Raw genomic sequence first — 21,898 nt, 5'->3', positions numbered from 1 at the left:
GTTTTTAAGAGCAGTCCCTCTTGCACAGAACGAGACTGTTCAATCAAAGCCTTATCTGTTATATTTCTGTCCGTCTTTCTCTTCTGTTTAGTGCATTCACCAACAAGAGAAAAGGGGGTAAAGCAATGGAGGCTTTGACCTGCAGCTGTAACACAATACTTTCGCACAGCCCTGTCGACCCCTGACATAAATTTTACACCGCAGCTGGCATTTACACACTTAACATTACCATATGTATAGCCTACTCTGTGCTAATTATGCTAATCACCTGTCTAACTCTCTGCTGCGAAAAATGGTTGTATTTAGCAGTCCACTGCCTACCAATACAGCTTACTGTGTGGCTGAAATGTACATTCAGACGGCTCTGAATGGCAAGATTTTTCCACGTTGCTGGCTTCATTCAGACCACAGAAAAATTTATTCAAGTCAACTGGTTTCGGTCCGCAACAAAAAAGTTACGAGAAAAAAGTGAGTGTGTTCCTGCCCTAACATTCTAAGTCTGCTTGCAAGCAAAATGATAAATCAATTGGTGTGGGAAACAAAAAGGGAGAAAGATTTCTTTTGCAAGCCATGTGAAACTGTAGCCTATTTAAAAAAAAAAAAAAAAAAAAAGGAGGAAAAAAAAGAAGAAAAAAGAATTAAAAAGGTCATCCTATTTCCCCAAATCTCTAGAAAGAGCAGTTAATACATGTTTACACCTGATCACAATTCTCTCAAGTTGCTAGCTTTTATCTACAATTGGAAGTCACACTAAACAAGTTTTAGTTTTGTTTCTTGATCTTAATAATTTGCACCAGAATATTGTATTTTCTATTACCTACCACTTAAACAGAATCAACTTCTAAAGAGCAAGGGCTTCTTTTCTGAGTATGGAGAACTTCTCAAGAAGTCTGTAGAGTTAAGACTGGTGTAAATGAAATCAGAATCAGGTCCATGTCGAGAGGCAAATACGATAAATGCACAGGAAATACTCTCCAGAAAAACTAGTGCAGCAAGTACATTTTTTAAGGACCTGTATTCTTTTTTTTTTACCATTACAGAAAAGGTAACTCAGGAAGAAAAATTTAAAGTTGTAATGGATAAGGGAGTTTTTTCAGTATTATCATAGTGTCAGCAAGAAGGGAGAGGTTTAAATGAGTTCCTAAAACTTATTTTTCTTCTGAGTATCTCACTGAGGAGACTACACTAAGATCTGCATTGGGATCACATTCCTGGAGCTATTTAAATACTGTTTATCACATACAAATAAGTTCCTACAACCTCTTTCCCCTCTGCACACACCCAAGGAAGCTATGGCAATTCACAGATTTGTCAGATAACCCAAACGTAAATCTGATTACTGCATCACCCTTGACAATTTCCTTTCAGGTCAGATTTGTGGAATCTCCTTTCAACTAGTTTTAAATGTTATGAAATTACATGTTCGTACACAAAATGGAAAAACGTGCAAATACATCTCCTACATCCACCAACACATCTGAAGAAGATAAGCACGCTGGAAGGTAAGTCATTGTTAATATACAGCAAAGGGTATTTAATTAAAACCAAGAACAGCTCAGCAATGTTTATACTCAGAAAGTGCAGTAACACACCCAGTCTTTCCATCACACAGCAGGAGGTCGAGAAGAACCCTATGCTCTGCGTTCCCTGCTTCCCATCCTTTGTCCACTCTGCTTCCACGCGCACGAAGACTGCTGTTCGCAGTAAGGTAAAGTAACAGGTTTTGCCTGTCAGCAATGGCCTTTACTTTAGTATTTTCCTTATTACATGCCTGTTTGACTAAATTAAGCAGCCTCAGCCAAGACACATCTTGCTTTCTAGCATCTCAGTTTCAGTTATTATTATCCACCAGTCCAAAGCACTAATTTATCTGTGTTCTTTCAGCTCCAAAATACTGGTTGTGCAGCCAAAAACACAAATAACACTGCAACTACTGTGCTTATTTCAGAGAGTGTGGATTTTTCCCTTTTCTTCTGTGGGTTTGTTTTTTTTGGGTTTTTTTTTTTTTTTTTAACTAGGAGATGGACCACCCTGCTCTCGTGGCACAGAACACTATTTACATTGCAATACTTGACTGTGTAATACATCTGGCATTTTTGGGCAGGATTCCTGAGCTAGGGGCCAGAAGCCCTTAAGCAATGATTTAAGGGGGGGAAAAAAAAATCATACAACTTGACTAAACAGTGCTCATTTCTAGTTTGTTGCACTTAGCTTTTGGTTACTGACTGAAAATCAGAAATGCATCAGGCTGGTAAACGAGAAGGCTGTTTCTTTTAATTTATCTTACTGTTAGTAAACGAAGACTGTATTACATTTCAAGGGCTCAGTTCCAGCTTCAGGTATACGGGTGTACATATACAGCATATGTGCCTTAAAAATACCAGCTTTTTCTTGCATGTGAGCAAAATACACATGTTTCAAATATACAATGATTACTTGTATATTTGAAGCTGGAATTAAGTTCAGTACAACTCTCTAAAGAAACAGCACCTTTGCAGAAAAAGTCAGGTTATGGTTCTGCCCATTCCCTTACCTCTTATATATTTTGCTCAAGGACTGAAATAACTAAGCTTTCCAAAACCAAGCAGAAGTGGAAGCCAAGACATTCATTCTAAAAACCAAAGTTTAATTTCTCCATACATCAAAATGTCTACATGGCCAGCAGTTTCCATACAGGGCTTTTTATCTCACAAAATTACCACTTCTGCCAAATTCAAGATGTTTACAGCAACTGAGGTGATACTGAATGAAAATAGCAGAGGAAAAACAATAGCGAGTAAACTGTATTGACAGATATTAAAGCTAAGTTTACAGAGCAAAAAAAAATTAAGAAAAATACATTTTATTTTTAAATTCTGAATTCAAAGTTACTCCTTGCAACTTCAGTCCATCTATTTCTAGTGCAATGTACAATTAAAACTTATTCCAAGTCAAAGTCACTCAACAGCAAGGATGAATATAGCTTTTTGGATCCAGTATTCATTGGTCATATTTAGCACACCGTAAGTGGATAAAAGAACAGCACAGATCATGAAAACAGGAGTAAAACATTTTCCTATTCTCCTTGGTTTATGGGCACAGAAATAAAGTGGCCATTATAAAACAGCATGCATTTTCATGCAGAAAACATACTTCAAAGCACTGAGCTGTCTGTCATGAGGCATCATCTTGGGTATCTGTTGCCCCAGTAAAGTATCACTGGTAGAAGACCATACAGTTTCTATAAGTAATGATTAAAGTTATGTTTCTTTATCTTTCTGAACTCTGACAGGGGACTACAATTCTTACTGTAGAACCGTCACTTAGCTCTTAAGGAGTTTTACCAATTTCTTCAGGATTTCCCAGGTAGAGTAACTCCCGAACACAAATAGGGAAAGACCTCCCTCATAATACAAGGCAGGAGAGATTAAAGAAATGAAAAGTACCAAAGGTGTACTGAAGATAAATAAGGTTGATGGAGAAAACATGTATAACTATACAGTAAACACAAAGAATGAACTTCTTGGTAAAATTCTGCACTCCAGCTCCTGCTGAACTCCAAAACCAGCAGCTAGAACCACATATATCCACACCATCATCTGCAGAAAGAAAAAGCACTGTGCAAAGGCTGGAAGACTGAACTTTATTCTATACACAGGAGAAAATGCCTGACAAGGAACAGCCCCACAAGGTCTACAACCAAAACACTGTTTTAACCAATCAGAATATTCTTTAAAAGCTAGCTGTGGGGCAGAAAACTTTACAAGCATGGTTTTACCTGAGTGCTCATAGGTTGAAGCACATAATTCACTGTTAAAAGGATTGTGCATAAAAGTCCATGAGTGTCAAAATGAGAACATGTTTCATTAGACACCAAAAGGAAAGCAGTTGCAGACACATTAAAACTAGCATCCTAGTGGACACAGCTCCAACAGGTCATAGGGAGGTCAGCTTTGAAGAAGAAACCCAAATGAAATATAAACATGGCATTGTGGAAACCAGACAAATCTCCCATAGCTTTGTCCAGCCAGGACTAATCTAGGCATCAGCTGTGGTGCATAATCTAAACAAAGGGATCAGTCGGTTCATACATCTGGAAGCTGTCATATTTTGGAGCCTCCTAACAGTTATGTGTAACTGAAACATCCACTTGCATGTAACAGCCTTTAAATCTGTTGAGCAGTCAAGAACTCTTACATGTATATGCTATGCGATATTACTACTTTCTGGGGAACCACCACAAATACTATTTAACAACAGGGCTTGGACCATCTCCTCCCATGGAAAAAATAAATCATGAAAATGGATGGAGTCAGGGTGAAGAGCTAAAGTTTTCCTTAATGCATTCTCTGTTGAAAGCAAATTTGAGTACCTATGGCTTTTAGAGTTCACTCTTGTCTGAACCCAGTTTCTGCTGAGGAATAATGAGAAAGGAAGGCCTGTTCTCAAAAAAAAAAAGAAAAAAAAACCCCACCCAGTCCACTCAGCTGGTAACAGGAACTGGTAGTAGACCTCAAACCATTCACCAGCACCTCCACATAGCACCACAACTTCAGCAGCAGCCAGCCCCACAGCTGAGCCAGCTCTTCTGCTTACCTACATTCTCCCTGTTCCTGCTCAGCAGTAGTGTCATGGGGACCAACAACAAAACAACGTTGCTTTCAACTGTTCTATTTGAGTCCAAGATTTCCATATCGAAATCTCCAACTCTCCAAAACTACAGCAATGCCTTCACACCCTGCTCATAAGCAGCAAAATCCCCAGAGTGCAAGATGACACTCAAAGCTCAGAAGAGAGGAAGAGGGGGATGGTGCAGCCAAGGCACTGCCCTGTTTAAATACATGTTTCAACAGAGAAGGAAACAGACCCTTCCAAACAAGGATCTGTAGGGCACATTCTGGCACACACATTGGTGACAGTGTTTGGAAATAATAATGAAGATTAATTTTCCACAGCCTTGAGTAAATTAAATGCCTCTAAAGTCTGAAAGGCAGAAAGGGACTGTGCAACCATGTAGCTTCGAGGGGTGCCAGTTGTACAGGAAGGGATCCTCCTCTTGCACTTCCCAGAAGAGGTAGAGTGGGGGCATGCTGTTAGTCTGCTGTGGCTTTGAACATGGGTAAAGGCCTGGCCACTCTAAAGTCATTCCAAGTTCTGCCACTGCATTCAGTAAGTTCAGGATTTCACCCTTTACCTTCTCAGTGCCCAAAGAATGGTCGCATGCAACACCTTCATTAACACTCTTACAGAGGAAAGAGGAATTTTAAACATGTAAGTGTTTTGGTTTGGCTTTTTTTTTTTTTTTTATGTACAAGCATTTCAGCAATGAACACCAACCCTGAGCAGTGATGCGGACACCTGTCAAGGTGGAACTTAAGAGACCTCCAATGATTTTTAATTTAATAGCAGGCTCTTGAAAGATGACAATCAAATATCCATATAACTAAAACCTTTAAACATCTTAACCTTCAATATACAGAAACATGGGGAGTTCAACTCAACAGCAATATAACACCAACTGTCCTGATGTTTTCATCCAGAAACATCATGTAAAGCTTAAATATTAGAATTTGGTGCTATTTTTCAACACAGAAGCATGGACTGAAATACTCTTCCATATTGACCAGTAAATGTTAAAAAGAGCATGTTGCCTAGATGACCATCCTTCAGCCATCATGAGGAAGCTGCTACTTTCCCATTTGAGAAACCACATAATAATCATACTTAATTCAAACAAAGCAATGGACTTGGAAATTTTCCAGATAAACGCCTTTCAAAGAACTTTCAACAGGCACTGAGGGACACAACACAGTGCAAGACAGTATTCAGAGATCAGTAAGCTCCTGTATCACCTGACCCATTAATGAATTGGGTGATGTGATCAGGGACAACTCCCCTAGTCTGTCACACAGCCTACCAACACACCTCAGACTCACCAGCAGAGTAACTTCTGCTCTTCTGCCATCTACTCTGTGTTGATGTGGTGATGCAGGTGCAAGCACATCTAAAACAGTACTACTTCGCTGCTGTGCACAAACGTGCATGTTTGTGGGAGAACTGGATTGTACCTGACTGGGCCAATTGCTGCTAACTGTATTAAAACCAAACATATTACTCCAGCCCACTCGCATAAATTTGTCTCCTTGAAACAACAAATTCACAAAGATCTGTTCCTTTACTATTCTTTTTTGCTTCTCCAAAGAATACTAGCGTAAAGTTAAGTGATGCCTTAGGCAGAACTTAGGAATAACTTTCCTCTCCATCTGCACTTGATCTCGCTGGGTTAAGCGAACTGAGAATCTATGGAAATAATACTAGTTCCCATATCACGCACACGCTTTCCTCATTTTCACCTCATTCGTATGTTGCACGGGTAGATTAACGTATTTTAAGATGGGTCAGCCATAAATACTAGAGTAACTTGATTTTTGCCCCTTTAGAGTGAAAGGAAACAATACCACACTTAGCTCAAATCTTCACTTACAGTTTCTATCATACACACTCCTATTTCACTTAAAATCGCAACACACTTTGTTCCAAGTACCAAAGCTGAACTATGTGGCTACTGAGGCATTTTGTTTTCCCTGGAGGCCGTACTATCCCTACCTGTACCACCCACCCGCTTCCTTCAAACTGACTTAAAGAAGGGGCTCTGCATGTTAGAGCTTGGTTAGCTTTGTGAAGAAGGCTACCTAAAGAGTGAAAGGTTTGACTGAGCTACAGCTAGTGCAAAAAGTGCAGAAAGAGGAAGGGAAGAACAACATGATCTTCAACCTCTTAAAGAAGAAAAAGTAATGAAGTGAGGGGAAAAAGAATCCCAAGACAACGGTGACATAAAATGAAGCATCAAGGAACAAGATTAGACCACCTCTCCCCTTATGAGCTGTTCCAATTAACGCTATTCAAGGCATTGCAGTAGCCAAATTTCAAGCTCCACTTAACAGAACCTTCTCTGGAGCCACAAAACTTTGAGAAGCAGAGGCTGTGAATTTGTATGTGTGACTGCTGTTCACATACAGTGTCTTAAAAGGCCTATCGGAGTGATAGCAATGAACATAACCAGTTATGGGTATGATTCCTTTTCCATCCTAGAGTACTTTCTAGTTATGAATGGATGTTTCTAAAAGCACATCTGTGTCCAACAAAATTCAGTCACAGAGGAAATCAATGCAAAGCCCTTTTGTTCTCTGAAGGGCACACGATGTATAAAGATGCTAAACAGTCTCCAAACTCCAGTATGCATGGACACCCACGTATAGTAGTTCAACTAAAGCTGAATGGCTGTGGATAACAGAACTGCCATTAAAATGCCAGTCCAGAATTGGTTTGCCCAAGAAACTAAAACAAGCACCCTACGGTAGCAAGGTACGCACGCGGGGATGGCAGACCTGCTGATGGGCTGAGGGGAAACAGGTATGTGTCCAGTCAAAGACACCAGACAGTCAGACTACAAGACAAGAGAAGGGACTGAGAGCATACTGTGGCACGCACAGTAATAACCGAAGTGCTCTGAACAGCAGCCAGAGAGGGACTGTGGGTTTTTTTTAAAAAAAAAACAAATTAAAAAAAAAGCTACTCTACAACACTGAGTGCCAAGAAACAATCTGAGAGGAAAGCCACTTTGGTATCGGGAGGCTCACAGAAGGCCAAGAGTGCTGGCACAAATTCTGAAGGAGGAAGACTACTACAGGAAAATTGAAAGAATGATGTTTTGGAGATCTGTTTTTCTTTTTCTCTCCTTGAAAGTTTGCCTACCAGGTGGGTTTCTAAACTTCTTATGTAAATATTTCAGCCATAATAGCTGCAGGCCCAGACTACTAATCATTTTTCTTGGAATGGGCATGGTTTTAAAACTCATTCAAACTCCACTTCACTATTTTTAATTAATTGTGTTATGGTTTTAAAGCAACAGTTTACACCAAGCAAACTTCAGTGCTGTATTATGTTCCACGCTCCATGGTATTCAGAAATACACCATATAAAACCAGTCTCTTTATGTAAATAATGCAAATTTATTCAGCAGTAATAACTGTAAAAAGCTTCAGCAGCAAATCAAAACTGTTACTTGAAATGCATTTCAAGCGATTGACCATATTTGACCAACATTGCCCAGTTCATTGAAACTGCTGGTGAACAAATGGTAAAGGCAAAAGTAAGACAGCTATTTTAATAAACAGGGAAATTCAGCCAATGCTGCTACGAAAAGAAACCTTGATCTAAAGGGTTCCCACATCATAATAAACTCCACGGAGTGTACTTCAAATCTGCTAGCACCAGGTGCATACAAGCACAGAAAACCAAGTTTGGTCACTGCCTTCCATTTCTGCATAGGAAGAACAGCATTTTCCATACTATCTCTTTCTATACCTGTTTCATCTCAAATTCTTATTTCTGCCTGTAGTTTAGCAACAGAAATATGTGACTGCTATTTGTTAGGTTTATTTGTGTAACACCCTGGTTCATAAGTGGAACATTTACAGACTGTCTACCAAGAAAGCACGTTTTAGCACGCCCTTTTGTGTAGATGGTCACGTAGTGCTAGAATGAGAAGACCAGAAGTTAATTTAAATTAAATCCAGAATATTTTATTTCATCTTAATCAGCTATATTTTTTTTGCAATCCAGAAATGCAAGTGTTTCTACTACTTTTTTTTTTTTTTTTTACATTATTTAATTCTGACATGAAAACTAAACTCAATAGATGTGAAATTACACGGGTCAACTCTGTACAACCAGCTGCATTATGAATTTATCTTGGTCACAAAAGCCTCAGTGATCAGTTTCAAATAGATTTGATACCAGGAACTTTCCCCCCCTCCATGAAGTAATAATGACATGAGAAGAAGTCAGTGCAGCAACTGAACTAAATGGCTATTTTGCAAATCATATTTTTCTCTTGAGAATTGCATTTTTACTGCTGGGCCAGTCATACAGGCATCATCAGCAAGCAGTTTCTTGGCATTATATGGTTACAAAAAAACATGTGGCATTAATGGGACGGGATCACCCTTCCAAGTAAGTGAACCTCAGTAATATCAGTATAATAAACCTGAAGGAAGCATGCTGGATAGAACTGCAATCACGTGTTATTACACTTACAGAAAAGCTGAGACCAAACACGTATGAGCAAAAAATTGACAAAAGAAACTTTGCCACAACAATCTCAAAAGAACTTGAGGGGGGGAAAGAATGGAGGGGGAAAAAAGGATGTTCACAATCATTTACATTAGTATTTAAGGTATACAGGACCTAGTGACCAGTACAGACTCTGAATGCACATCTCTGCCTATGGATGGGATACTGAAGTGCCTGCTGTTTCTCAGGGCTGTTGGCAGCAGATCTCATCATATTTGGGACTCCTGGACTATATGGGCCAAAAAAAGATCAGTCGGTAACACACCGTTTTCCAAAACAGAAAAACCAATACCCACTAAACCCATGAACCTCATCCTGACCCCAATATGGCTGTCATCTGCGAGGATGGAATCTGGTCCTATGTGCTCTAATTCATCCACAGGGCGGGACAGACCACCTTCGTAACAGCCCTTAACTTTGCTTGCACTCAGCACTAGCTTTTCCACACATGCACATACAGAGAGCTATTTAGGAATGATTATTTATGCAGCCCTCCATATTAACTTTTATAAGCCAAATTCTGCTGCAAGTGACTTTGACATAAACCCAGAGTAACTACTGCAGCCAAGGAACTCTGTTTTCACATCAATCCAGCTAACAGGGGAATGTGATGCTAAGTAAATAATATTCTCCCCCAGGAAAAAAAAAAAAAAAAACCACAAAAAAACCAAAAAAAAACCCAACAAAAAACACCCCCACCAAACCAAACACCCAAAACCCACCAAAAAAAAAACCAACCCCAAAATCTCGGGCAGCCTGGAGCCGTGCCTTCCAGAGCGGGGTAACCCACCCGGGCTGGCTGCCCCACGCCCGGAGGGACACAGGGGGCCTGCGAGGGGGGCGCTGGGGACACCGCTCTGCTGACCCCGCACCCCCCGTGATTCGGTCCGGGGTGCCTGTGGGGGGTATCTGTTTCGAAAGGCAACCCGCGAAGCCCCGGCCCCCCGGCACCGCTCCTCTCCTTTACCGAGCTCGCCTTCCTACGCCGGCGCCTTCGCGCTGGGCCCGGAGGACGGTGCCCCCCGCCCCAGGCACTGCCCGCGGACACCCCGCTCCCGGCCGCCGCGGCCGGCCAGGCCCCGGTTCGTCACCTCGGCTGCCTTTTTTTGGTCCTTTCCCTCCTCTTTATTTTTTTTTTTTTTTACCTTAGGACAAACGCTCCCCCCCACAGTTGAAAGCTGTCCAAAAAACAGGACCACACACAGGCACCCGCCCCGCCGCGCTCCTCGCCGCCCGCCCCTCCCCCCCGCCGCGGACGCACGCACTCCCAAAATGGCGGAGGGGCGCATCCCGGCAGCGCGGCCGCCTCCCATCGCCGAAGGGGACGCAAGAAACCCGTCGCCCGCCACCCTGCCGCACTGGGGGACGGGCCGGAGGCGGGGGCGCGGGGTAGTGGGGGTGGCCTAGCCCGGCGTCCCCCCCACCCCGCGGAGCTCACGGCCTCTCGCAGCGGCCCCCCCCCCCCCCCCCCCCGCGGGCGGGGAAGTGGTACGCGCCACCCGGGGGCGCGCGGCCCGGCCCAAGGCCCGCCGCCCGCCCAACCGCCTCGCGCTGCGCCGGGTTCCCCGGCGGCGGCGGCAGGCCCTCCTCGGCGCGCGGAGCGGCCCCCGTGCACAAACGTACGCACGCGCTGACTGTACCCGGGCCGGCCAGGCGGGGAGGGACGGTTCGAGGCGGAGAGGGGCAGCAGCAGAAAGAGGGGGGACCCCAGACTTACCTTCCACCCACAGCTCCTCCACGTTGGTTTCGAGATTAGCTGCCCTTAATCCTACAGCGAAAGCCCCAAATATCAGGAGGCCGACAACCAAAAACTTCCCGCAGTTTTTCTGAATGTAACAGCCCAGTTTAAATAACAGTCTCTGAAACTTTGCTCGCAGCCACAGCGGTGCTTTCCGTCCCGTCGCCTTCCCCTGCAAGGCAAGAACAGGTCAGTAGTAGAGGGGCTGCGGCAGGCCGAGCGGACGCCCAGGGGCACGCGGGGAGAGCCCCCCAGCCCTCCCACGAGCGAGAGAGCTCGTGCCCCTTGGGGTGCATTCCCACGCAGCGTCCCCGGGGAGTAAGGACGGAGCACTGCGAGCAGCTCAAGCGGGCATCCTTCCAGCGGGGCCCTCGCCCCACCGCCCTGCCAGGCGGCCACCCTTGGGCGCACGCGTAGGCCGAGAGGTACCTGCTGGTAGCCATCCTCGCCCCTGGCTGACACACAGGTTTGGGGTGACGCCGCCACATCAGACCCCTGTGCGCCCTCACCTATGCTGCCTGCCACGCTCCCTGCACGCCCGAGGCACTGCCAGCAGCCCAGGCTGACAAGCATTCGCGCTGGCAAGACGCGCAGCTCCGGGGCAGAAGTAACCACCGCCGATGAACCTCAACAGCCACAAGAAAGAAAAAAGTCCCTTTTCCTGTTCTCCTTAGACCTCTAAAAGGGCTGGGGGGGGGGGGGGAACCGGTGGTGACAGAAAGCTAGTCGGTAGCAGTTTGCTGCTGTTTCCCCCATTCCCAGCTCCTAGCAGGGGTTTGGTGCTCAGGCAGGACCCACGTGGTGAGCAGCGCTGTAAGATCAGAAGTAATTCATTTCCATAGAGTTGGGAGACGCTGTGTGATCTGAATTAGGAAGTAGAGCAGCCATCTGTAAGTTACGACAATATTTGTGAACGGAAGAGGGCAGCCACATGGATTTTTTTCTTTTTTTTTTTTTTTCCCTCCTCCTTTCCCCCGTCTTACAAAGCCTAGAAATCCGCTCCCTGAAGTGAAACCATCCCTGCAGCAAGGCAGCGTCTCGAGGTTGTTTACTTTGAACATTTTTTGGCCGGCGGAGATTGGCGGCCGGGGCCGTCCCTCCGCCCCGCCCGGGCCGGGCCGGGCTTGCGGGGCTCTCCGGCACCTCCGGCCCTTCCCCGCCAACAATACCGCCGCCGCTCCGCGGGGACCGGCGCGACCTGCGCGGCAGAGTTAAGGTTGCCATTTGCTTACGGCCCTCGCTTCCCCTCCGACCGCCGGGCGAAGAAAACCGCTGCAAGCTCGCTGCGCTTGGGGCACCCCCTCTCCCAGGGCAGTCGCCGTGCCGGCGCTCGGCGGAGAACTTCACAAAAGCACAACTTCTGCCAAGAAAGCGGCCGCCCGCCTTCTCCCCCGTCCCGGCCGGGAGCGGGTGCTGCCGAAGTCGCGGGGCGCTACGAGTGGACGGAGAGGCGGAAGGGAAGCGGAGGGGGAGCGGGAGCGCGGGCCAGGGGCTAGCCGGGGGGAGGCCAGGGGCGAGCTGAGGCTGTCTCGGGAAATTTAACCGGAGGAGTGCTCCGCAGCGCAGGCACGCACCAGGGCAGGCACAGGCGAGAAGGGAGGGAAGGAGGGCACTCTCTCCCGCACTGAAGAGTCACAGACGTCCCTCTCTTTTTCCCAGCATTTTATTGGTGGCTGTTTCATTTCCATCTCCTCCTTCCACCCCCGCGAGAAAACACACCACCTCCCTCCTTCCCCGCCGAAAACCAGCACTAGCACTAGCGTGTATCTCTGGAAAAAAGAGTGAGAGATTGAATGCACCTTTGAGATCTGCTCCAAGGCGAAAGCCGCATCGCAGTAGCTTGGCCGCTGCAGATACTCCCGGTCGGGCGCCGCGGCGCGCCGATTCCCTCCGGTCCTTCGCCGCCTCCCGCCGCCGCTCCTCGCCGCCCGGCCGGGGTGGCCGCCGCCGCCGCCGCCGCCCGCACTGCTGCTGGTCTCCGGCTCCGAGGCGTTACCGGCCGAAGCCATGTTGCCGCCGCCGCCGCCGGCGGGACGGGGGAGCTGCCGCTGGCGCTGCCGCCGCCGCGGCGGAGCCCGGGGGCCCGGGGGCGCGGCGGGGCCGCGGGGGGCTGGCGGCGCTGCGGGCCGCGGGCTGCTGCTGCTGCGGGGGCTGCCGCCGCTGCTGCCGCCGCCGCCGCTGCTGCTGCTGCTGGGGCTGCTGCGGCGCGGCCGCCTCACGCGGGGCGCGGGGCGGCGGCTGCCGCCGCGGCCGCTCCGGCCGAGTCGCTCCCCGCGCCTCCCATTGCCACATCGCGCGCGGACCCCGAGCTGCAGGCGGCCGCTCCCCGCGCCCGGCGAGGGCGGGCGGGCGGGCGGGCGCGACCGCCGGGCCCCCCCGGCTGCCGGCGCCGCCGCCGCGCTTTCCTCCGCTCCCGTTGAAATCGCCTCCTCCGGCCGCCGCTGCCTCCGGGAAGCCGCTGTCCGCGGCGGCGCTCAGCGACGGCGGCGCGGCGGCGGCGCGGCGGGCCGCGGCGGTTGCTGCTGCTGCTGCGCTGCCTCGCCGCGCTGCACCATCCTGTCTCAGCGCCGGGGTGCTTCCCGCGGGCCGCGGGGCCGGCGGGGCTCCGCGGTCGGCCCCGCCGCGGCGACGGGCGGCCGGCTGCCTGACGCTGTTCCCCGGCGTGTGCGCGGCAGCACCGAGCTGCAGCCCCTCGGCTCAAGAGATGAGATGAAGAAGAAAAAAAGGACTCTCTCCATTTGGATAAAGAGGAGGAGGGGTGGAGGGGGGGGGGGGGAGTATGAGAGGAGAGCGAGAGAGAGAGGGAGAGGGAGGAAAAAAAAAAAAAAAAAGAAAAAAACCTGAAAGCCCGCCCCCGGGGCTGTCAGATGGCTTGGGTTTCTGCGAGGCGATTGGCTCGGGGAGGGCAGAAATTACTCAGCAAACATGACTATTATTAGCTGCTTAGCAACAGCTCACCAAAGTAGAGAGACCACCCAGGCCGGCAACGCTTGTGTGTGCATCTCCAGCTTCAGGGGGAGCCTTAAAGAGATCCAGCCTTCTTTGCGTGCAATACTTCCATTAAGGAATGCCTCCCCCCCCACCCCCCCTTCTTCTTCGTTTTCTTTTCAAGAAAGTTTTCTTTTTTTTTTCTTTTTTTTTTTTTTTTCCCCGTCCGGGATGCTTGCAGACAAAAACGCGCGCGGAACTTTCTCGCGATCGACATACAGAAATGTATTTTGCCCTTTTAAAAAAGAGAGAGAGAAACGCGGGGAAAGCAGCATTAAACGATTTCTAAAGCCCTTAAACGAAAATCCTTTTAGAGGCACCTTGGCCTCAAGCTGCAACAAATACTGGGAGGTCCGAGCTGAATTCCCAGGCTTGCAGAAATAATGACAGGGTGGTGGATACTGCGGTAGAAAGTGCCAGATTTTTCTCCCTCTCTCTTTCTTTTTTAACTAAAGAGGAGACTTAGTTCCTTGCAAAAAAAAACCCCACTCCGTCCAGTTAGAAAAACACAATGAAAACTTAACACTTGAGGGATTTAAAGCCGCGCGGTAGCTAGCCTGTTTCAACTTAGGGCTCATTCTTTAACTGAAACCTGAGGAAAGCCAATTTTAATATGTTTTTAGTGTAAAAGTCCATGAAACGCAGCCTGCCTGGCCGCGCTAAACACTTCTTGAACTATACGCGATTGTTTACTTTTTTGGCACCGCTTCTCCCCGTCTCTGTTCATTGAGAATCAGCCATTAATCGCTGCCGTTACAGCTGCGCGCACTCCCCCCCAGCCCGGGGGCTGCGCCCCCCGCTCCCCGGCGCGGCTCCCCGCGGAGGTTCCGCGCCCGGCGGACCTCCCGGCGCGCTGGCGCGGAGGGCAGCGGGAAACCCGCCCTCGCCGCTCCGCGCCCGGCCCGAGGAGGCGCTCTGGGGGGCTGCCCCACAGCTGGGTGGCTGCTGCGCGCCCGCGGAGGAGCGCGGCTGCGAGGCGCGTCCGCTGTGCGCTCATTGAAGGGAATAAGAAATAAGAGCGAAAGACGGGAGTGTGGGGACCCGAGGGGCGAGGGGGAGCACGGGCAGCCCCCTGCCCGGTGCGGTGTCCCGCCCGCCAAGCCCGCGGGCACCGCGCACCTCTCCCTTAAGCCCCGCCACGCGTGTGCCCGGGGCAGCGTTCGTGGGCAAAGCCCCCGAGCCCCCGGGCACTGCCAGCGCCCTCCTCCCCTCGGCGGGGCTGGTGTGCGCCGGCGGCGGGGACGCCCCGGCCGGGCTGCCAGACACACAGCCCCGGCGCCAGCAGCGGGGGCGGGCAGCGCCCCCGGGACCGGGGCCGCCAGCGGGAGCGGACTGAGCACCGCACCGCCCGTGCGCAGGATCTCCTTGTGAAACTACCTAGAAGCATCCACGGACAGCGGCTTTCCACGGTCACAGCCGCCGGTGGGGGGAGTCCCTTTTCCTTTCCTCTCTGTCCCACCTCCGTTTTTCCCACACTGGGAAACTTGCCTACGTGAAGGCCCAGCCCTGTGCTGCCCGCAGGACTGTCTCCAGGAAGGCTGCTGAGACCAGCAAGCCGTCATGCACGCACACCTAGGTGCATACATATGGGAGAAGGAAACCTAAAGGGGTTGGAGCTGGAGGCTGTTTTCTGTTGGAGGCTGAAACCTGCACCTGGGATGCAGTCGGCCACCTCCAATTCAAGTTTCTGCTTGGGAAAGTGACTGTCCATCTCGCTAGGAACTGATGTGCCACTGCTCCTGCACCCACTCAACCTCAGAGGGTCTGATGGGGTGGTAAGGCTGGGGGAATGGAGAACAAAGGGATGGGTTGAGAGGCGTTTTGGTTCAGTCTCCCAACAAACTCCAAAACTGGGGAAGACTGTCCCTTCAAGCACCTTGAGCCCCCAGAGTTGCCCTGCCTGCCTCCTGCCTGCTCAGCTTCACACAATAGCCCAGCCCCTGTCAGTCCCTGCTCCTGGTTCCAAAACTCAGGCTGAAGACTCAAATTTAACAAGCACTATCTTAATCTCCCCTCTCTCCCTGTGGTCTGGAGGGATTTTTTTTTTTTTTTTTTTTTAAAGCATACACAAGAGATGAATTACTGCAGGGATCTAATTGGCCTTGTTTCTGTATTTTTTTTCCCTTAAGGAAGAAGTGTCAGTGTAAAAGTCTCTACTTGGGTGGTCAGAGCAGTGGCTGGCCTCAGTTTGCCTCATAGCTGATGCCTGCATGCTACATTCCTGGTGATAATGTTGTTCCTAATCAATCTGCCCTTATTTACATTTGTAAGCACTGCTGGCTGTGATATGCGTGCCCTGTAGTGCAACTGCTCCTCCACACCAAGGGACTTTTCCATCTTCAGCAACTCGCAGGGATCTCACAGATTTCTTATCTCAGACTTGCCCCGTGGCAAAGGCCTGGGAAGGTGTTTCCTTGCGTAGAGTGGCTGCAATCTGCAACCCTTTATACCTGGCCCTCCCGATTCCTGGCCAGCCAGGGATGGCATACAAGACTCTCAGGGCTTTGGTCATAGCAGCTTCATTTTGTAATGCTCTGCCTCTTATTTAGGTCACCTTTGTGCTCATAGCCCCAAATATTGCAGAGCTTCACACTTCCTCCAGCTGGATGAGGGATCAAATCCAGTAGAGGTTTAACAATGGGCAACAGGTATTTATACTGACTTGACTTTCACACATTTTTCCGGGTTGCTCATTACCTGTAGACAGAGCACTGAAAGCATTGCACTGCTGGAGCGTCTAATTACCTTAATAAACAACACAGAAATGAAGTGCTGGCACTTTGGCTTCCTTTTGTAGGGGCTACAAGAGAGCTGACGATGGCAGAAGAAGGACTTGTGGGAAAATAACATGATTTTGTCTATTCCCTCAAATTTTTGCCTCTCACACACGTTTTCACCGCGCAAGGGCACAGGTCTGCCTCGGTCCCCAGCACACCTGACAGTGGCTTTGACATCAGATAAGGCCACAGGCCATCACCTTCACTGGGTTTCGCGGAGCAGCCTGAGCCTCTCCGTTTCCATTCGCAGTGCCCCCCTTGCCCCCGGGCAGGCGGGGGTTGCAGTCCGGGGGCGGCGGCGCCGAGAGCCGTTCCGCAGGGCAGCGCCTCCGCGCAGCTCCCGCTCCTGGGGAAGGAGGCGGCGGCACGAAGCTAGCCCTCTCCCCCTCCTCAGCTCTGGAAGAAAGGGAACTGCTCGAGCCAACTTGTCAAAATAATGCGGCTAATTACCCCTGATCTCCTTTAATGGAAAGCTGCTCTGCACGCCACAAAGGAGCAAATGAGGGATCTACAGCACCAACCCAGGCGCGCTGGCATTTTCTTCCGCGGAGGGCTGCGGCAAAAAGTGCCTCCAGAGGAGCCTCCGAGGCTGATGTGCTCCTCCAGCGCAGCAGCGGAGTTCCGGGGGAGGACCGGAGCGCTCGGGGAGCTGCGGAAGACAGCCGCGGGAGCAGCAGCCCTCTCCCTCCAAAAGCTGGAGGACATCCCAGTCCTAGCAGACCTTGTCGTGCTCCGCGAGGGGCTTTAGCTCTATAAACCCAAGTCGTCTTCAAAACCGATTCTTTTCCTGGCAAAACGCCCTGCCACTTGCAGGACTTTAATGTGCATAGAAGGGGAGAAAGTTACACTGAACAGTTTTTAACCAGTCCGGACAACACCAGGTCTGTGCAACGATATAGCTCAAGTCTTGCATTTGGCAGAAGGCAGGACATTCATTTTCATGATCTCTGCCATCGGGTCTTGCAGGAAAAAAGGCTGAGCGACACGATCTCTTTGACCCACTGCTGGAGCAACAAATTTATTAGAGATATAGGCGTGAGAAATGAAAAGGAAGTAAAACAATTCAGGCTCATTGTATGTCTTTCTTTCATACTGCTAATCCGGTTTACACATCACGCCTACATGTCTCAATAGGGCTTTATACACTGTGGCAAAGGCAGAACAAAATAAAAGGTGTGTGTGTGTGAGTGCGTGCGTGTGTGTGCATGTGTGTGTGAAATACGGATAAAACCAGAGAAGCCCAAGACATTTCAATTTAGAGTGGGCTGCCAGTTTTATATCTACCGGCTCTTGAAAGCAAATAGATTTTAAAGGATTCCTCCCCCTCCCTCCCCAGCCCGAACACTTCTCAACAATACTACCTCCTGTCCAGACACAGCGTCAGATTATAATCCAGACATACAATGACCCTAATAGCCCTAACCAGAAATTAGATACACCTATCACACTGGTGCCAAAACAATGTGAGACACCCTTTAACCACAACTGGTAAATGCTAGCTATCTCGCCAGGATACCCACCTTGGCTCCAATGTTTCTTCTAAAACCACCCGATGACACCAGATGTCTACCCCATCCCCCTCCCGTCTTTTGCCCCCTCCAAATCTACCTCCCATACTGGCGGCGGCCAGGGGGAGATGTGTCACCGAACATCCTCCAGCCTCCAACCCCACATGCGCAAGACGGATGACAGCAGTGCTGTACTGGTCCTGATGGTGCCAGGTACCAACCGCAGGCACAGTCCGATACTGGAGCTGGAGGCTGAAGCCACTATTCACCTTAACCTAGGGCACACCATGTATTTCACCGCTTCACTTAGGAAGTGACTGTCCCTCCTCTTCCGTACAGCTATATGTTTTCAGCAGCTTCCGCTGACTGTGGGCATTCAGTCTGAGTTGCGAAGAGAAGGAAGGGGCTCCTCAGTGTACCTCGTTTAGGAAGCCGTATTTAGCTTTCCCGAGCAGAAAGAAGATGCACGCTGCCTCTTCCCAAAGGAACCTGGCCCGAGAGGGCTTTCTGCTCCCCGCACGGCAGGTTGTTCGGACCACAGCTCACACAGGTGCCGAGATGCTGAGACCCTAACCCGTTGGCAGTCCTCTGCGGGACTGCACAGAGTCACCGCAGGAGCGACTTCGCATCAGCGGCGAGTCCTCCCTACCGGGACCTCCGAGCCACAGCACCGCCAAGGCGCGGGGAGCCGGTCGGGCCGAGGGCAGAGCAGCGCCCGGCCCCGGAGGACCCCCGCCGCCCCGTCCCCCACCCCCCCCCCCCCTCCCGCCGCCGGGGCCGCACCGAAACGCCGCCCCACCCTGCCCGGCCGCGCCCGCGCTGCCGTCCCCGCTCGGGATGGACCCGCAGCCCCGGTCCCCGGTCCCCCGGCACGGCGGAGTCCCCGGGCCTCCGGCGGCTGGAGGGAGGTGCCCCCCGGTCCCTCCGCCAGCCCCGGGCCCCAGCCGCCAGGGCCCCGGCAAGGGACCGCGCAGTCCCTCTAACACCGCCCCGGCCCCCGGCCGGGCCCTGTCTGCTGGGTGCCGCGGCCCCCGGCCCCGGTGCCGCCCTGCCGTGGCCCCCGGGGGCTGCACCTACCATCGCTGCCCTTGCGGGAACCGCTCGTGGAGAGCCGTGCTGGAGGGCTGGGCGCGCCCTCATTCCCTGGCACTGCCGGCCTTAATGGGACATCTGTATTTTCCTTCTTTTCTTTTTCTTTTCTTCTTTTCTCTTTTCTTTTCTTTTCTTTTCGTTTCTTTTAGTTTCTTTTCCTCTTTTCTTTTCTTTTGTTTTCTTTCTTTCTTTTTCCTTTCAGTTCGTCTTTTCCTTCCTTCCTTCCTTCCTTCCTTCCTTCCTTCCTTCCTTCCTTCCTTCCTTCCTTCCTTCCTTCCTTCCTTCCTTCCTTCCTTCCTTCCTTCCTTCCCTCCTCCCTTCCTTCCTTCCTTCTCCTTTTTCTTTTTTTTTTTTTTTTTTTTTACCCCAAAGGAACTGAAAGTGTAAAAAAATAACCCTCCTAGGTTGCAGGCATTCTGCAGAGTGCTGGAAAGCCTCACAATTACATGCCTGTTCCTATTAAGCAGCTCCATCGTCCTCTATGTGGGTGGTCTGGCTCTCAATAGGCAGGACCTGTCAGGGTCACGTGACGAACCCGCAAACGCGGCTCCTTTACAATAAACGTTAACGGGGGGGGGGGGCAAAGGAAGGGAGACCCCCGCGCTGCCGCACCGCTGCCCCGGCCCCGCCGCTCCCCTGCCTCAGCCCCGGCCCCCCGCAGCACAGCAGTGCGCACAGGTCTCCTTCAACCTCTGCCGTCACTCCCTTCTCACACCTTGGCTTTCAAGAGGAGGGAGAGTGTGAAAGGTGCCAGGTGGTGGACTGCAGTTTCCTTGTCAAAAGAAATATATAGTCGGATGCGTAGGGAGAGGAGAGAGAAGCAGAGACGACTTCTGGCTGCCGAGCACCCTGCGCTGCACCTGGTTTAGCATGTTTGGTTCTGAAAGGTTTACGCCTGTCCTGTTCGTTTTTGCTAGGGGTCACTAGAAAGTCAGCTTTCAGGTGGTGAAGCAGCACAAAGTGAGAAAGTTAGCTCCAGTGAATAATACCTGAATGTTGGTGGGGAAAAGCACAGTGATTTTCTTTTTTAAAAGCAACTTTTTCTTCAGGGGTTACAAACGGGATATAAATACTGCAGAAATTTACTACCACCTTTTCAGGATCTCGTGGTGGCAGAGTATCATTACAGGATCTAAGAGAAGTGATTTCAAGTGTTGCTTCCGGATTAGGGCACACTGCAAGGAATAAATGCTGTGTCTTGGAAGACATGTCATTAACTGTTCATGGAAGATCCTTTTCCTCTAGTCAGTCACATAGCATTTGCTATCATATTTGGTATATCCACAAGGCATTTTGAGAATAAAATATATTCCATATATCCATAGTCTTCTGTCCAAGTTGCCCAGATATTTCTGTTTGTGACACATTTAGAAAACATGCTTTGTGGCTGTGTTCAGTGATTTCACATGACTTCTTTGGGTACCCTTTAGCCGTGTTTTATCTATATTGCTCCTGTTAGAGAATTCCACTAATAGAAAATAACGTGTATTTTACAGTCATATGTTCACTATCAAGAATATGAAAACATTATATAAGAACAACTGTTAGGAAACATCTCATGATCAGACTGCATTAAACAGCCTAACTCCATACATAATCTTATCTGCATAAAACCAGGCTAGGCATCAAAATAATGAGCAAGAAGTATATTTTGCCTACAGAACTGTTACTGTTTTTGCATGACAGAGGGGCTTGTGTCAATGATAAAGAGTTGGAAGAGCATGGGAAAAAACATTTTACAGGATTTTTAAAGAGCACGTGAAAAACATACATCACTTTTTATGGCTTCACTGATCAATCACAGAGTTAGATTACTGAAGAAAAGGACAAATAGCAGGGGTAGAGGGTGCATAGATGTCATGGTTGTAATCCTCCAGTCTGTCCTCCCACCATTCAGTCTTAAATTTTTCAGAAAAAACTCACCATAACTCCTGATAATAAGTTCCAGTGGCTACTGACTCCATACATTGGACAAGACAGCACCCGCAGTGCCCACCCTAACCAGGCCATGTAGCCGCAATACTGTTACTTAACCTGGTAGGAGGCAGAATAGCAGAACAGTCACATAAAGAATCAGCAATTATCCTGCTAGGGAAGAAAAGTGGGGTAAATCAGTGCAATATGTAAGTGTGCAGTTTTAGAAAGAGGTGTGCAGGACAGACAAAGAATTAGAAACAATAACAGAATTGGGATGCTAGTGCAAGTTAGGAAGTATGAGAGAAAATAACCCGAGAAATGTAGGACTCCTCACTTGTTCAACATCAAAAGTACATCAGTGTACCATAGCTTTCATTGCCTCTTACTTTTGCCAGTCTGATTCCCCCAGTTACTTCCGTACTACCCAGCGAACCTGAGCCTTCAGCACCCCATGGCACTAAATGTGTTCAGAAAAAATAGCATAATCAAACATGAACTGTCCGGGCATGCCAAAGGAAATAACAAAAGAGACATGTATGGGGATCACCCGGAATATTTCAGAAGACGAGAGCAGAGGTAGCAGTGCCAGTTTCTTCATTCTCTAGTGCAGCTATTTAAACAAAGAAGTTACATATAGCTGGGAAGAATTACTTCATAACCATCCTGTTTTCTATACTATTTTGCTAAGCACCTACTTCTACACTCTGTTGGAGGCAGCATGCTCGTCAAGCTGGGGCTTTACATGACACAGTGTTTTTATTCAT

General features: G+C 49.4%; 1 protein-coding gene across 4 annotated transcripts in view; it reads right to left on the bottom strand.

Moving 5' to 3' along the window:
• Positions 1–13,672, bottom strand: part of PTCH1 (patched 1) — a 68,272-nt gene extending 54,600 nt beyond the window's left edge. For 2 of the 4 annotated variants that reach the window (XM_075739997.1, XM_075739998.1), the window contains exons 1-2: positions 12,652–13,672; positions 10,832–11,024 (exon numbers count right to left, since the gene is read on the bottom strand). In XM_075739997.1, coding sequence (XP_075596112.1) covers positions 10,832–11,024; positions 12,652–12,861 — 403 coding nt within the window. In that variant the 5' untranslated portion in view covers positions 12,862–13,672. Of the gene's footprint in view, positions 1–10,259; positions 10,742–10,831; positions 11,025–11,650; positions 11,763–12,651 lie in introns of those variants that run through there. The other 2 variants (XM_075739999.1, XM_075740000.1) reach the window with 2 other exon arrangements.
• Between the last annotated feature and the right edge of the window lie 8,226 nt (positions 13,673–21,898).

Source organism: Balearica regulorum, chromosome Z (assembly GCF_011004875.1).
Source record: "Balearica regulorum gibbericeps isolate bBalReg1 chromosome Z, bBalReg1.pri, whole genome shotgun sequence".
Taxonomy (NCBI): Eukaryota; Metazoa; Chordata; class Aves; order Gruiformes; family Gruidae; genus Balearica; species Balearica regulorum.
This window is presented reverse-complemented; position numbering and strand designations above follow the sequence as displayed.